The 16,376-nt window shown below is 48.9% G+C and overlaps 1 protein-coding gene across 6 annotated transcripts in view; it reads left to right on the top strand.

The window, feature by feature from the left end:
- Positions 1–16,376, top strand: part of MGAT5 (alpha-1,6-mannosylglycoprotein 6-beta-N-acetylglucosaminyltransferase) — a 370,484-nt gene that overhangs the window by 308,417 nt on the left and 45,691 nt on the right. For all 6 annotated transcript variants that reach the window (XR_004350852.1, XM_032638674.1, XM_032638675.1 and 3 more), the window contains one exon: positions 10,074–10,223. Coding sequence is in view for 5 of the 6 variants with exons in the window: in XM_032638674.1 (XP_032494565.1) it covers positions 10,074–10,223 (150 nt within the window). In the remaining variant the exon portion in view is untranslated. The remainder of the gene's footprint in view (positions 1–10,073; positions 10,224–16,376) is intronic.

The raw sequence follows: 16,376 nt of genomic DNA, 5'->3' as shown, positions 1-16,376 counted from the left end.
TGGCTGCTCACTTTGGGGGGCACTTGGTACCCATGTTTGATTGCTGGCCTCTGGGGCCTTGGTATAAGGGGCGAAGCAAGCCCATATGCACACTGTCCCACCTTCCACGGCTGTCCTGCTGCTGTGCCGAGGTGGTGCCCAGCCCAAGTGCTCCAGAAGCCTTCCCTGGAGACGCACAGGACACTCCTGCACAGCGGCCAGGTCGCCTTTGCCACCAGACAGCATCCGATTGCAGGGCACGGGCCAAAGCCCATCAGAATATCATCTCCTCCACTTTTTCAGGAGTGGATGAGTCTCTTAGGTCAAGTCCGTTCCATTCACAAGTCACTGACCCTGTGGAGGTTCCATAGAAAATGCAGCTTCCGGTTTCCAGGCAACCTCTTGGTTTTCTAACCTTCCATCGTGACAGCTCTCTCTTTGTCACGGGACAGTCTGTTTCTGTGATTACTGCCCAGACAGACTGATTAGTGGAGCTCCTGAAAGAGCCTGGTTACACATTTAGGCCGCAGTGGTCTGTTTTCAACCCTTCAGCCTGTTTTCTGAGCACAATCGCATAGTCAGGGGGTGGGGGGGGGGCTTTGTGGCTTTCAGGCTGGAGCAGAGTGAGGGGTAACATTATCCCTAAGTGACTGCGTCTGCATTGGTGAGGAGACCAGCCAGCTTTACAATTTGAAGACCTCCTGCCCGTCTCAAAGCAGAAAGGAGGTCGTGTCAAAGGGCTTCTTGTTTTTACAAACTGGCTGGCACATCCCCAGGGCCCTTTAAAAGGCATTCGTTAAGTAGCAGAAAGCTCCAGTGCTAAGGCAGAGAGATCCCGGAAACCAGAAAGTGCTGGGAACGGGGAAGCATACTAATTAAACAACTGGTTCTGAGGGCAGGATCTGGAGGGGGGCCGTTGGGCAGTGACTCGAGGGCTCTAGCCATCCCCGGACTCATCACTAGGTTGTCCCATTTGATGGCTCAGGGCAGTATTAGCACTCTGTGTTTTAAACTAAGAGTATATATTTAAACAGTTTTTACATACATTTCATTATTCCCATTTCTAGCTCAGCACAGATAGTCAGTGTCTAATAGAACTGGGAAGTGGTATTATCCCCTGTTTGTAGATCCATCAAGTTGCAGAAACAGGGCTGATGGCTCTTTCCGCATTACTCATGTATTTAGCCTCAGAAATCTCCCAGTTCCTTTCTTTAGGCCAGAGACCAAAATCTTCACCTGACCAGACAGTGGAGAATAGTAAGTCAAGGGCTCTTGAAGATTCTTTCCTTTTCACTCACTCTTTTCTTTTGTCCTCCGTCCCAAACACAAAGGTAGGTAGGCTCTAGAACCACTCCTTTCATAATTGAGGGCAGCCTTACATACGACTAACTATTCACCCACTGCTCTAGATGAGTTGTAATTTATACCAGGTGAGGTCCAGTCAAGAATAAGTGTCTATTTAAAATAGATAACCAGCAAGGACCTACTGTATAGCACAGGGACCTCTGCTCAGTATTCTGTAATAACCTACATGGGAAAAGAATTTGAAAAAGAATAGATACATGTATATGTATAACTGAATCACTTTGCTGTACACCTGAAACTAACACAACATTGTAAATCAACTGTAGTCCAATATAAAATAAAAAATCTTCTAAGAAAGAGTAAATGTGGAGCCCAATACAGCAAAAAGAAGCAGAGTCCCTTCTTTTTATTGCCCGTGAGCCCATAGCTGGACTGCCGGCCAGGCTGGAGACGAGAGCAAGTTTCCTCTTGTTATTATTCCCCCTGTAATTATTGAGCACCATCTTGTGTCCTAGTGAGGTAAGGATTTGGGGGGAGAAGGAGTGAGGGGTGGGTAGGCTTTAAGAATCTTAGCTTCCTGGAGCCTTCCAGAGCCCTACGAGGCCTGAGTGGGACAGAGCAAGGACCCACACACACCCACCTTAACCTTGGGAGGCTACTTGAAATAAATCAGCCAGGGACTGCAAAGACTTGAAATTATTCTGTAATGTAAATTGTTTCTGCTTCACTGCTGAAATTCACAGAGATTTGCATTTTAGAACTTGACTTCTAATCTTGGAATAAAAGCGTTTTTCATCTTTGTTGAATTTTTGACTTCAGGTGAGGTAGTTTTTTTTTTTTTTTTTTGCGGTACGCGGGCGTCTCACTGTTGTGGCCTCTCCCGTTGCGGAGCGCAGGCTCAGCGGCCATGGCTCACGGGCCTAGCCGCTCCGCGGCTTGTGGGTCTTCCCGGACCGGGGCACGAACCCGTGTCCCCTCATCGGCAGGTGGACTCTCAACCACTGCGCCACCAGGGAAGCCCGAGGTAGTTTCTTTTTGTCCCTCTCTTGTTCCCTCCCTTTCTTTGACCTCACAACTCAAGAGAGAACCTTCTACTTGGTAGCTATGTTGAAAGGAAGATGAATCAACCATGAAATATATCTTTTAAGGTTTGCAACTCTCTGATTTATTTTATTTTGATTCAAATACATCCTTAGGTAAAGTCACGGACCTTAAGCTCATTTGCTGGGAGCAGGTTTTGATGGGGAAGAACTTGGCTCCTGAAACAGGGTGGGAAGGTGGGCGAGACTACAGTAGGTGGGAGGAGATGGGCCATGCCCGAGACATCTTTTCCTGTAAATGCCTTGTTCGTGCACCCTCTTAAGTCTTCATGCAGTCAGTGTGGGCTTACCCAGCACCTGCTCTGTGCCAGGTCTCTGCAGTCACAGAACCTATGATGTCCTGACCTTCAGAAGTTCACAGTCCCATTGCGTGGACACATAGAGTGACAGCGCAGCCCAAAGGGGCCAAGCAGGAAGATACCAAGGGTACACAGGAGGTGGTAGCTAACTTCCCCTGGGTGAGCTCAGGAACGCCGAGTTGTAAAGGATGAGGGGGAAGGAGTCCATTCAGGAGAGAAAAGGGAGGAGGAAAGAAGGGCGTCTCAGGGGAAGACGATGCAATGGCAGGCCAGACACATGCGAGAGAGCAGGAGATGTTCGGGAATATGGAGTAAGTTGTAGGGGGACCTTAAGCAAAGGAGGAGAGGGCATGGCCGGAGGTGAAGCTGGAGAGCCTGTAGAAGCCCATGGTTGTGAAGATCTTCGTGTGTGCAGTTGGGGAAGTGGTCCCTCATCGCCATGAGGAGCCTTTGAAAACTTTTATAGAGGGGAACCAAATCTTCAGTTTTGGAAACTGTGGCACGGGGGACGGTGGATTGAAGGACCGAGATCCTAGAAATAGTGTCTTAGCCCAGAGCTTCTAGAAAGGGGGCCTGAGACAAAGATTGATATATTACTACTTGTTGGGGAAGGAGGTGCAAGCTCAGGGCTGTAAGGATGAAGGGAAGGGGCCAGGTAAAGTACCAGATGGATCCAGGCTGGCTCCTGCTTCACCAGAAGCCACACAGACACAGCAGCATGGGCGCTGGGCACTCTGGACCCCCTGGAAGGTTTGCAAGGAGGGACTGACTCTACCTTAGCATAGTCTGTAGAAGAGAGAAAAGAGGCTCCCTCCTGTTTCCTTCTCTTTGGCACTGGTTCATGTCAGTGGCGTCCCATACATCTGGGGTGCTGTTTGGGGATGGAGATCCCCCCCAACCATACCCCTCATCCCTGGGGTAGCTTCTTCCCAGTCTGACAGCGGAGGGGAGCCTGGCTTGTGTGAGCACCAGCTGAGAAAGAGAAAGAAAAGCAGGCAGTCCGGGGAATCTGAGAAGGCTCGTAAGGGGCGTCACCATTCAGACAGGAAGCTCCGCTCAGAGACAAGGACAGCAGTCCAAGCAGGAGTGGGTGATGCCAGAGTGAAAGGAGGAGGCTGGAGTAGAGAAAGATGTACAAGATCTTCATTCTGTAGAGTCAACAAGCCCAGCCCCAGCCTTTTGGGGAGATACATCACAGCAGCAATCAGTAAGGGCTTCCATGGCTAGTGTGGGGTGAGGCATACTCTATGGCCTTGTGGTTTCCTAAGGAAAATACATGATTCATCATTGTATATTCATTCATAAAGTCATGGAATAAGCCAATTCTTGTATTTGCCAGGGAAGGAGAGGAAGCTACTATAAAAATGGTTAAAAATCCATGATGCTCAAAATAAAGAATCTGGTCACAAGTGTACTTGTCAGGATTCTTTCTGCTGAAACGGCAGAAGCCCAGCTTTCCTAGCTTAGGATTGGGGGACTCTCAGAACCCAGGGAAGGGCAGGCATGCCCTGGGCAGAGATGTAACTGGAACAGTGGACCAATACCCTGCTGGGACATGCACCCTCTCACACTTGACCTTCTCTTTGTGACGACTTTCTTTTTCTCTGTCTGGAGCCTGACCTTCATGCACCAGGACTGATGCTGGCTTCAGCAGCCTGGTTTCCAGCTCACTGCTTTGGCTCTGGAGAGGGATTGGCCCTTCACACCCATTCAGCCCTTCCTGGGAAGGACGCCCACTGGCTTAGCACTTACCAGGTGCTCTCCATGGACCAACTAACTGTGCAGGGCATCAGAATTATTATTTTTTAAATGGGAGGCCGCAAGGTGCCATGTGGATGAGGGGAAAGAGGGTCCAGGAGAAGGGATGTGCATATCTGCCATGGGGAGCAAGGGTGCCGATGGGGAGAAAAGTACATAATGTCCATTGCAACCCAAAGCTCAGAACGCTACCATTCGCCAAAGAGCCTTCCTGTACCCTTAATTCACCAGCTGGAAAAGAAAAGGGCTCCAGATTGTGCGGTTCTGCCTTCTACCTCTCCCCCTGCTAAGGACGCAAGCGAGTGTTGCTTTAGATTGAATTGTTTTCCTAAAGCTCTCGATTCAAGCTCTGAATATCTTACGACCAGTTCTACAAACAGAGCTGCCGCCAGCTACACACTGAAAGCCCTGCTCCTCGGCCCCAGCATGTTCTCTCCTTTTCCTTAGCGTCTTCCCATCCCTTGCCTCCTAATGAGTTTAGGTAGACTGAAATTTTAATCCATTTGATTGGTTGTATTTAATGGGAATTTAAATTGAACTGAAGACCGAGAGCATTGAGGGGGGCTGCAGGCTGCTAGCTGGGACCTTTTGGAGGCACATCTCACCCCCAAGACAGGGGTGGTGGCATGCTGCCGATGGTGGTGACTCCCTGCAAGCCCTTTTGGACTGTGTCACAACAAATTTGTAGGTGGTGCGGTTTATGGTGGAGGCGATTTTCTCTGACCTTGGTCCCTTAAGTCAGAGGAGGAAAACTTTCTGGAGAGTGGTATTGATCCAGTTCTTGGATCAGTGGGACCCCCAGTTCCGGGGTGTCACCTTGACCGTGGGCCTGGATGTCCAAAATCAGGAGGGGCGTGGTCCCTGTTGCACACACACCCCTCCCACTGGGGGCCTTCCCGTGGGTGGAGAAAGGCAGGCCAGGACCATGATTAATTGACAAAACTGCAACGCCTTCTCTCTCTTTTTTATTTCTTAATTTTTATTTTATATTGGAGTATAGTTGATTCACAATGTTGTGTTAGTTTCAGGTGTACGGCCAAGTGATTCAGCTATACCTATAGATGTATCTATTCTTTTTTCAGATTCTTTTCCCATACAGGTTATTATAGAATACTGAGTAGAGTTTCCTGTGCTATATAGTAGGTCCTTGTGGGTTATCTATTTTATATACAGTAGTGTGTATATGTTAATCCCAAACTCCTAATTTATCCTTATTTCTTAAACACAAAAGATAGCATTTTCCATTGAGGAGAGACAGAGATCCTTTGAACCTCTTTTTGGCAAAAACTAGGTCCTCCAGTGAGATGGCAGTGGTGCAAGCTTTGGTGTCATAGCGACTGGTTTCTGTTCTTTCTTGATTGCATGTATTTTAATTTTTATATTTCAATTGTGAAATATATCAAATATGCCCACCACCCAGATGTGTAGATGTTGATATTGTCCAATTGTTTTCTTAAGAGAAAAATGATATAGTTCAATTATCATGAAAGCTCCATCCGCCTCCCCAAACCCTCCCTTCCCTCCTCAGTGATCAATAGCTGGAAATTGTATCTGTCATCCGCATGCATATTTTTGTAGTTAACTCCAAATGCCCATATGTAAACATATTGTTGACATGCATAACATTGACTACTACTGCTTTGCACGGTTAAAAAATGGCATCGAGCCATACAGATTTTTTGCAATCCGTCCCAGCACTGCTGCTCACTTGTAGAAACCATGGGCTAGTTGCATCAACTTTCTGAGCTACAGGCAGATTGTTAAGATCCTGGTTGTGTTCATCCTGGCGCAGTCCAGGTGATCAAGGATCAAAGCCTGGAGAGGAGGAGACAATTTGATATTACAGAGGCAGAATCAGCAGGGCTTTGTGACTAATTTGATGTGTGGAATGCCAAGTGTGATTCTGGTACCTGGCTAGGAGACGAATGCCAATCACTGAGATCGGGAGCCTGGGGGTAGGGTTTCTGGTCTGGGAAAGTAAGGCACTGAATGACCTGTTAAGGCGTGGAAGTGTCCGTGGCAACCCAGCAGGGGAGGTTCAGGAGGCAGTTGGATTTTGTGAAATTCAGGCAGTGGTTTGGAGCTGGCGATGCCTCTTTGGGTTCCCTTCGCATCCGGTGAGCATTCACTTTGGGAAGGAAGGGGGCGGCTCCTCCCTGGAATCACCCTGGGGAACCACCCTGGGCAGGTTTCTTCAGAATTCTGACAAGTGGCAACAAGAGACCTGAGGTGGAATCACTTCATTGTCATGTCATCTTGAAAGGTTAGGGTTATATCTGAACCATATCTTTTTCCCTCTAATAACATGTTGTGATTTCCTCCTTCATGAAATTACAGAAATCCTCTCTGAAGGGAGTTTCTGCTTTCAGACTTTACCGTGCCTTCTTGTTAATAAGTTCATAGACTTTACCAGCCTTGGCATATACTTCTTTCTCTTTGCCTGAACTTGCCCCCTTGTTAAACTTCAAGGAGCCCCAGCCTTTTCTGGGATGGATGGCAGGACATGTGTCTTCCCAGGCATTTGGTGTGGGAATCCTAACCTCGAGTTTGTCTGCCGTGAGTATTCATCTCCAGGTTAGGACCTGGGTGATCATTCACTGTTCTCCTTTGTCGCTCACTGCGGACCTGGTTCAGGGGCTGTTGGTCCATCCTGACTAGTTAGCAGCTGGTTTTTCACAGGGAAATGTCTCTATTTGCTTTATTAAAGAAAAGATGCCTGCCCCCAGCCCCGTCCCTGCCAAAAGCCCTGAATGACATCCTGACAGGCCTCCTTTTAGATGGGAGGGATCCAGCCAGAGGAGCCCAGACAAAAGAGTTGGGGAGGAGTGGGGGGGGAGTTTGCGCAGCTGCTATTATTCTAAGGATCCAGACAGACTCTCGGGCTGATGGGGTGGGACCCAGAAGCACCTCTTGGCCCTGCTTTTCTCCCTTCTGTCTCTCTGCTTTCTTTTCTCTCTCTCTCTTCTCTTCCTCTCCCTTCGTCCTCCTCCTCTTACCTTTCTTTCCATCCCCTCTTCTCTCCTCCCCCCTCCCCCCTCATCAGTCTGTCTCCCCCTCCCCATCTTTCTCTCTCCCTCCTCCTCCTCTTTCCCCCTCCCCTCCTCTTTCCCCCTCCCCTTCCTCTCCCCCTCCCCTCCTCTTCCCCCTCCCCTCCTCTTTCCCCCTCCCCTCCTCTTCCCCTCCCCTCCTCTTTCCCCCTCTCCCAACTCTTTCCCCCTCCCCTCCTCTTCCCCTCCCCTCCTCTTTCCCCCTCCCCCTCCTCTCCCCCTCCCCTCCTCTTCCCCCTCCCCCCCTCTCCCCCTCCCCTCCTCTTCCCCTCCCCTCCTCTTCCCCCTCCCCCTCCCCCTCCTCTTTCCCCCTCCCCTCCTCTTCCCCTCCCCTCCTCTTCCCCCTCCCCCTCCTCTTTCCCCCTCCCCCTCCTCTTTCCCCTCCCCCTCCTCTTTCCCCCTCCCCTCCTCTCCCCTCCCCTCCTCTTTCCCCTCCCCTTTCCCCCTCCCCCTTTCCCCCTCCTCTCCTCTTCCCCCCTCCCCCTTTCTCTCTAATCCTCCCCCTTTCTCTCTCCTCCTCCCCCTTGCCCTCCCCCCTCCTTTTCCCCTCCTCCCTCCCCACCCCTGCTCTCTTTCTGTCACACTCACAGGGGGAATGTCTAGGTCGCAGTTACTCCAGGTCCCTCTTATTACCCATTATGCATCTTTGTCTCCCTCTCCTCCTTTCAGCTCTTACCTGGTTCTCTTCTCACCCTCACCCCCAAGACTGTCATCTGACTTCCCCAGAACTTGCATCTGGTCCATAACTGCCCGGACTCCCAACACCGCATGACCTTTTTGCTCCACAACCCCAGCCGTCTGTCAGTCATCTCTTTGTGAGCAGGACTCTGAGCTCCTGAGAGAGGGTCTGACCAGCACAGCTCATTGTCCTGAGCCCGGCCACACTGTCCCAGGCTGCCAGCCAGCCTGGGGATGGGTCCCCCTCAGGTCAGACACACCCTGGGCCGGTCAGGAGTGGCAGGGGGTGGGCAGGGTTACAGAAACCCTTGCCTACCTACCAGGGGCTGGGGTGGAGGTAGAGCCCCTGAGAAAGGGGGTTTGTGGGCTCAGGAGTAATCAGGTCCCTCTAGCACAAAAACTGTCATAGACCCCCTCCAGGTAACTCACAGCAGGAAGATGATCCTCAGTTTGGCTCAAGCTGAATGGGAGTCGTGGTTTATAAACTGTTCCTAGTCACCTCTGCACGAATGGAAGGGTATACATCTCTGAGGTAATGAATTTAGCATCTTCCAGCCACGCCGAACATGGCATGAAATTAGACTTTAATTTGGAAGGTTCATTTTATTCACACAGTAGGGTGCAGGGGTGGACTTGATTGATTCCAAACAAAACAAAATCTTTCAGGGCATAAAATGAAGAATGTGGACTGTACTGTTTTTCCAGTCGTCAAGACTTCGGTTACGGGGTTTGAAACATGTATCCCCCAAAGTTGAGTGCTTTGTAGTGTTCTCACCTGCGAGATGTAGGCAGACGGTAGACCCTGAACCGGGCTCAGGATAACTGGAGCTGCCCTACCAGGTCAGAGCGAGGGCCCCGCACCCCAGGGGTGTTGCTGCCCCTCCTCTCTTCAGAGCCCATCGTGTGCTCTGTGGCTGCTGATGCCACACCCCCGCGTCCCTTGCGGTCTTAAGTCACAAAACCGGCGATTATTACACTTTCCTGGAGTGTGTGAAAACAGGCTTCAAATGGGAAGAACCCTGTCCCACTTTTATACAACTGGAAAACATTACAGCACTTGAATCTTTCAAATGTCCAGGGAAAAAAACCCCAAAAGACAACCCACAAATCCAGCTTGTGTGACTTAGTCACACGGAAACATGAAGAGGAAGGGAAAAGGAGCTTGCTTCCTACTTGCAGGTGGTTTTGATTTAGAAAATGTGCCTCGAAATTCAGTTCCTACCAACACAGAGGAGAGGTTTTGTTTTGCTTCTAAGAAAAGTAAAACTACTCTTGAATGTTTCAGGGCTCATCAAAGTTTCCATTTAACGTTTTTTCCACTTTTGTCTACCTGGATATTCTCATCATCTCTGCATCTGCTGAGTCAGTCAGCGTATATTGTGGGAAACTCTCATCCCCCCATGATCCGAATTAGGTGGGATCCAGTTCTGACAACATGAGTTAATCATCACTAGAAATACTGGCAAGAGCTGGGGATGTTTGCATTCCTCGGGGACAGTTTAGCGTCTCCAGATAAATATTCCAATCCAGCTGACTGCCTTCTCTGAGCTTTCCTTCCCCAAACTTACTTCCCCATAAGGAGGACAAGCCAAAAGCAAAGTGTTGGGTCCCCGGTAATTTACAAGGCTAGGACAATACTTCAAAACAATTGGTCTTGAGCCATCGTTAGTATTCAGTAGTATGTCGCTATAGGATATGTTTCTTCTTGCAGAATTGTACAGTATCCACGTGACTGTTTTTACCCTCAAAATCCAGTCAGATTACTTTTGAAAGAAGTTTTAGGAATTGGGTTGCCAAATTCATGCAATCTCCATGTTAAGAGCTCCTGTCTCTGTGGCCTCCAGCTATGAGGCAGGTTTTTATGAGAACAAAAAGAGAAATACCTTCTCCTTGTGTCCCCTCTTTAGAATAAGAAGCTCTACTTGGACATCATTCACACATACATGGAAGTGCACGCGACTGTTTACGGCTCCAGCACAAAGAACATTCCCAGTTACGTGAAAAACCACGGGATCCTCAGTGGACGGGACTTGCAATTTCTTCTCAGAGAAACCAAGGTAAGTTTTTCGTAGTTTTGTAAAAATACATCAGTATTGTTGTGCGGAGGTTTGTTTCTCTTGCCATTGCAAATGGGATCAGAATCTTCGGTGCTTTCTTTTCAGTGGTACCATTGATCTTCAGGTCATTGCTGGGCAGTGGTTTTCTAGACTAGCTGTAGCTTAAAAGGTAGCAAATTGTGAAAGGAGGTTGCTACCATTTAAAACTTATTTACTGAGGACCTGCTTTGTGCCGAGAAGCATCAGGGTAAGGGGCTGGGGACATGGCGGCAAACAGGAAAAGTAGGGTATCAGACGTTCTCAGAGAGCAGCAGCTTTCCCAGCAAGCCTGGGGCCACTTTTAACTCCTGCACCTCTCCAATCCCCCCTGTTCAAGGAACCCATCCCCCAACTAGCTTTTCATCACACCTGCTTGTTTCAAAACATTTGTACTGGACACTGGAGAAGTTCAGACAAGGGAAGAGTCCTTGGGGGCTCAGGGAGCAAGGGAGGCATCGTGAGAGCTGTGAGAGATGAAGGATGCGGGTGTGGATACACCTGGCATTTGGCACAGATGGCAGTGAGTCAGGTGGTAGAGGTGGAGATGACACACCCAGGAGAGTCAAGAGACCAATCCAGCGAGTCTGTGTGTCGGGAAATAGTGGAAGATAAAATTTGATAAGGGGCTGAGGGTCTGAATGTCACAGATGTAGAATTCAGGCCACGTGGTGTGGGTAGGTGGGTAGGAGCAACTGATGGACGGTCATTTCAGTAGCATGGTGAGCGTGGTGTTTTCACATCCTGGAGGCGTCCACCCAGTGGTCTCTGTCCTTTCTATAATTCTGACATGGACGCACCTGGTGAGGTTACATCAGTGTTGGGCCTTGAAGGGTTGGCTGGCACGTTGATGTATTCCTCATGTTTATTAATAAGCTCTTTTTTAAAAAAATTAAACGTGTATATCTTTTTTTTTTTTTTTTTTTTTTTTTTTTTTGGCGGCATGCGGGCCTGTCACTGTCGTGGCCTCTCCCGTTGCGGAGCACAGGCTCCGGACGCGCAGGCTCAGCGGCCATGGCTCACGGGCCCAGCCGCTCCGCGGCATGTGGGATCCTCCCGGACCGGGGCACGAACCGGTGTCCCCTGCATCGGCAGGCGGACTCTCAACCACTGCGCCACCAGGGAAGCCTGGGATATATACATTTTTAGTTTTAAAGGTTATAGCCAAAATGGCTCCTCAGATATTACACAGTCTATCAGTCAGTGCTTGTTACCTTTCTCTATGACTGAGGCAGAGCACCTTTTCACATGTTTATCGCCTAGATTCCTGATTCCTGCCTCTAAATGCTACACGTTCTTTAGGTAAAATACTGCAGTCCATTAAAAGGGTTATGGTATTGAACACGATAACATCACAGGTGTTAGACAAATATATCAGACTTCAGTAAGTTATTTAGATAAGTAAAGAGGATTGTAATACATATCATGAAAATTCATGTTTGTTAATAAGCTCTTATGTGTGAATTTTACAAATATGTCTCGAGCAGCTCCTATGTGCCGGGCATCATGCAAGGGATACAGGGGCAAAGAAAACAAGCATGATCCCTGCCCTGCATTATCAACAGTGAATTGTTCATCTCTGGTCCTGACTGCATTTTCATTGTCCAGGTAGAGGGGAGAGACCGAACGGATGAGCTTCTGTGGCATTGTAGCATTTCTGATCAGTGTGTGTGATACTTCAGTGTGGGAAAGCATATTCATAGATGCTGTCCTGTTTACTTCTCACCACAGCCTTCAGAGGTAGGCGGGGCAGGTATTGCTGTTAACTTTATTCTAAACAGGAGGAAATAGACTAGAGAGTTGGGCTTGTCCATTGTCACTGAGGTCACCCTGGAGGTAACCCTGACTCGTGATTTTTTTATTGCAAGTGAAAGCTCTGCTAGGCCCACGACGTACCAGCCTCATGAATAAACATACAAACTTAAGAACATTCAGTGGATAGTCACAAGCTAAATGATTCTGCATCTCCTTTCTGCCTCAGTTTCTCCATAGGTAAATGCATTTGATCATTTCTACCTCCCAAGTCATGTGTGTGATGCCATGAATAAATTCACTTGATAAATTTCTCTCCTTGGCCAAAGGAGAGAAAGTTTGTTTCATTAAGATTTGATTTCCTTACAAGGTCATCTGCAGTCTGATGACGGTGGCCATCACCAGTGCTCCCTGGTTTGCATTGTTTGCTTTCCATTCACCTTCTGTCTTAGGAGGACAATTTAGAATCATTAGAAAGTCCAGGCTCTTTTTTTTTTTTTTTTTTTGGCGATACGTGAGCCTCTCACTGTTGGGGCCTCTCCCGTTGCGGAGTGCAGGCTCAGCGGCCGTGCTTCACGGGCCCAGCCGCTCTGCGGCACGTGGGATCTTCCTGGACCGGGGCACGAACCCGTGTCCCCTGCATCGGCAGGCGGACTCTCAACCACTGCGCCACCCGGGAAGCCCGACAGTCCAGGCTCTTTACCCGTAATGCTACTTTTGCTTCATTTTACTTTTCCCGACATCAGACTGTGGGAAAAGCTCAAGCTCCTTTAAAATGACAGTTGGCAACGCTGCTTCTCTGTCATCACTGTCCCACCCGCTTCTATTAACCCAGCTGTGTGAATGTCTTACTCAGCCTTACAAATCTTAAAAGAACACTTACTTACAGACCATCCACTTACTCTATCAGAGAATGAGAGATAGGCCGAAGCTAAGGTCCCTGATGTGTGGAGAGCAACAGAGAAGAGGCCTGGAAGTCCCAGGCCATGAGGTCAGAGATTGTCTGAGATTACCCAAGGATTACAGCTGGAATTTTTTTTTTTTTGAGTGTAAGGGTCATCTGTTTATCCTTGAAAAACTGGTACTTTGAGAGGATGTCGCTGATCCCATTTTGTATTTCCTGTTCAGAGGACTAGAATATATGAAAGGACTCCGAGTGGAATTATGGCTAAAACGGTCGGCAAATATGATGAAAATGAGGCCGTGTATTGCTGAGGCTCCCCTTCTACCCAGAACACAGCGGCAGCGCTGAAATGAATGAATCTTGGGCTTCGGAATAATGACACTCAAGACTAGTCAGGCTTTGCATTTATAACCCTTTCTGCCTCTAACTCCTTCCTCGGTGTCTCTGAGCAATTTAAAAGTGATTTATTCCAATCCACATTGGAAGTGCAGAACTGGGGATGCAGACAAGCACATGTGTGTGGAATGAATGGGATTTGCACGTTCCTCAGACTCGTTATGGGAGAGGGAAGCAAGTCGGGTGCCCCTCAAGGTCTAGAGACATATTGAAATGATTGATGCATAGGCAGCTTTTGACTTACTGTTTTTCTTTATGAGCCATCTTTGAATCTCTGCACCAAGCCCAGAAAACTGTCTCCTCAGCAGAATTGTGTCCCTGCGTGCGAGGAGGGGCCCTCATGAAGGGCCCACAGAGCCTAATGGAGATGGGAGGGATTCCGTGTAACTCTCAAGTCGGGGCTCAGGAGCTGGGAAGTTGTTGAATGTAGAAGACTCTTCTAATAGGCATATAAATGTGGATGAATTCATTATTTATCAAAAGACCAGAGATGAGTCATTCGGGCCAGCAAACTCCAGGAGAGCAATTTAAGCCAGCAAATAAGGACTGAACTGGGGTGGCGTGTTTTTATTTTTGGCTTCAGTCCCCATCTTTCTTAATGTGATTTCTTTCTTCTCCTTCCTAATTTTCCCCTCCCTGTGCCCACCTCCCCCAGTCTCACCAGGGGAATTTCCTTACAGATTGGGGCATCCACATCCCACGCTGGCTTGGAGGAGCATTTGGAGTGAGCCCAAACGGGTACCTCCCTTTCTGACAGTGAGAGCCGAGAACAAATCTGGCTGTGGGAAAGCAGAGGAAGAAGCAGCTGCTGCCCCTGCTGTTGCCACACACCTTTTCTGCCCACAATTCTGGCCATTTCCCCCTCCGGCCCTTGGATGGGGCATGGCGGCCCTGTTTCCCTCCCACGTCAGCTCAGCAGCTTAGCTGTGGGACTCGCCTAGAAGCCCGGGCAGGGTTGGAAGATAGGCAGTATGTACCACTGTCCCTGTTCCATTCCATCCTCGGGTCTGACCTCCCCTATCAACCGTGGCTCTTCCCACAAGCTTGGATGTGGTTGCACAAGCTCTGTCAAAAACCCAGGGACCAAGGCAGCCACCACCAGTGGACCAGACCCTCGTGCAGCTCCATGAGAACCCAGGGGCTCTGCTTATTCTGTTGACAGGTACCTTCTCAGGGCCTGGCTTGCAGAGGCCTTCAGATAACCGGATGAAGAATGAAGGAAGGAGTCCAGAAGAAATCCACTGGCCATCTGGGATCTTGGGGCCATGCCCCTAGGAGTGATGTCTTGCTTTTCTCCTGAATCATGTGCCTAGATCTCCAAGATCTCCCCAACAAGGGACACTGTCCTTCTGATATCCCGTGCTTGCCTCTCCGTGGGGTTGCCCACATCCTCAGGCCCTATGAGAGAGAGCCCAAGAGCGAGCTTACTGCTGGAGCAACCCGCCTTCCGTGTCTACTTCAGGTCCTCCGGTATTCAACCTCAGGCGGTCAAGCAGGTTTCATCCTGGTGACAGGTCCCAAAAGCCATTCCCATTCCAACTAGATGGAAACTAATTAGCATACACTTACACATGCACACACACTCCATCCTCCCCCCTCCTCTCCCACATATGTATATAGAATGTAGAACGTATGGACATAGGATTTATTAACCTCTCCGAATGAGGTGTCAAGAACAAAGGCACCTCCTGACACCCAGATACACACAACCCATTCATATTACCATGGGGCACAACCGTGGGGTTTTACTGCAACAGTAACGACCGTCTCTCTAACCCTTCCCTGTGTTAAGCCCTTTCCATGAATTCTCTCTTCATCCCGAAAGTCCTCTGACCTCGGTACCGTTAGAGCACATCTTAACTGCGGTGGTGAGCCAGGCCTGTGATGCCTCCACACCGTCAAGAGCTGAGGGGTAGGCCTGGTGAGCTATTGGGGTGAGAGTGGTGGTCCGGGACAGCTCCTGCGGGGAGGTGCACCTGAGCTGCCTCTCCGTAGCAGACATTGCATGCTGGCACAGCTGAAGATGGTCGGCATCTGCAGCTGTACATGTATCTGAATGTTCTCTTCCTCTCCATCTCCAGGGTAATATGCTTTCGCAATGCAAATTGCAATGCATTGGATTTTGTGCTGGGGCTTCCAAGTGACCGAAGGGCAGGGACTTGTGATCTTGATGTTGTTGTTGGGTTTTTTGTTTTGTTTCTGGAAGGCCACTTACATAGTTGACATAGCCTGGGAGTCTACCCAGTGAGCTGGTCTCCAGGAAATGACCTTCGATTTAGTGGCCGATACTGACTAACCTGGGGTGCTTAAACGTGCTTGGCAAGTATCATTGTCTTTGTCTCCTTTGCCCTTCTAGACCTTTAGGAGACAGTCTTCAGGTAGGGTAGGTTAGGGGCTTACGGAGCCCAGGAGTGGGTGTAGCCAAACATATATGGGAGAGATTTTGGCCACTGTTTTCTCTTCCATCAGCGTTGGGTACGAAAGGGAAGACAGATGTCCAGAGAGGGGACCCTGCCGGCTACACAAAAGCATCACCTATCAGGAAAATAGGTTTTCTCCATACGCAGCCTTGTAGGATTCTTTTTAAAGATATAAAAGGGATACCTGTTATCAAAAATGTAATGATTCCCAATCATTACGTGAAGAATAAACAAGTAAGGCTTAGCCATAGCATGTGGCTCATGGGACTGGCCTTTGCTTGAGGCAGTCACTGTAAACTATGTCCTCTCTGTCTTCTGATGGATGCCTCTCCCTGTTTTTTAATCCAGGTACTTTATGAAACACAGAGAACTCATAAATACACGTAAGCAGGTGCTGAACCTCTTGTAAAACCCCACAACCACAACTCCTGCACAGCAAACTCCAGCTAGACAACAAAAGGTCGTGTATGTGCTGCACGTAAAGTTGAACCTGGGTTTGAACTTGGACTAGCGTTTAGCGAACATTTACTAAGTGCCAAACCTTGGAATGCATCCTTTCCATGAAACATCTCCTTGAATCCTCAGAGCAGTCCCATGAAATAAAGCACGATTACTTTCACCACTTTACACATGAAAAGACAGGTT

Source organism: Phocoena sinus, chromosome 7 (genome assembly GCF_008692025.1).
Source record: "Phocoena sinus isolate mPhoSin1 chromosome 7, mPhoSin1.pri, whole genome shotgun sequence".
In the NCBI taxonomy this organism is placed as follows: Eukaryota; Metazoa; Chordata; class Mammalia; order Artiodactyla; family Phocoenidae; genus Phocoena; species Phocoena sinus.
Note: the sequence above shows the minus strand (reverse complement) of the source record. Positions and strands in the feature narration are given on the sequence as shown.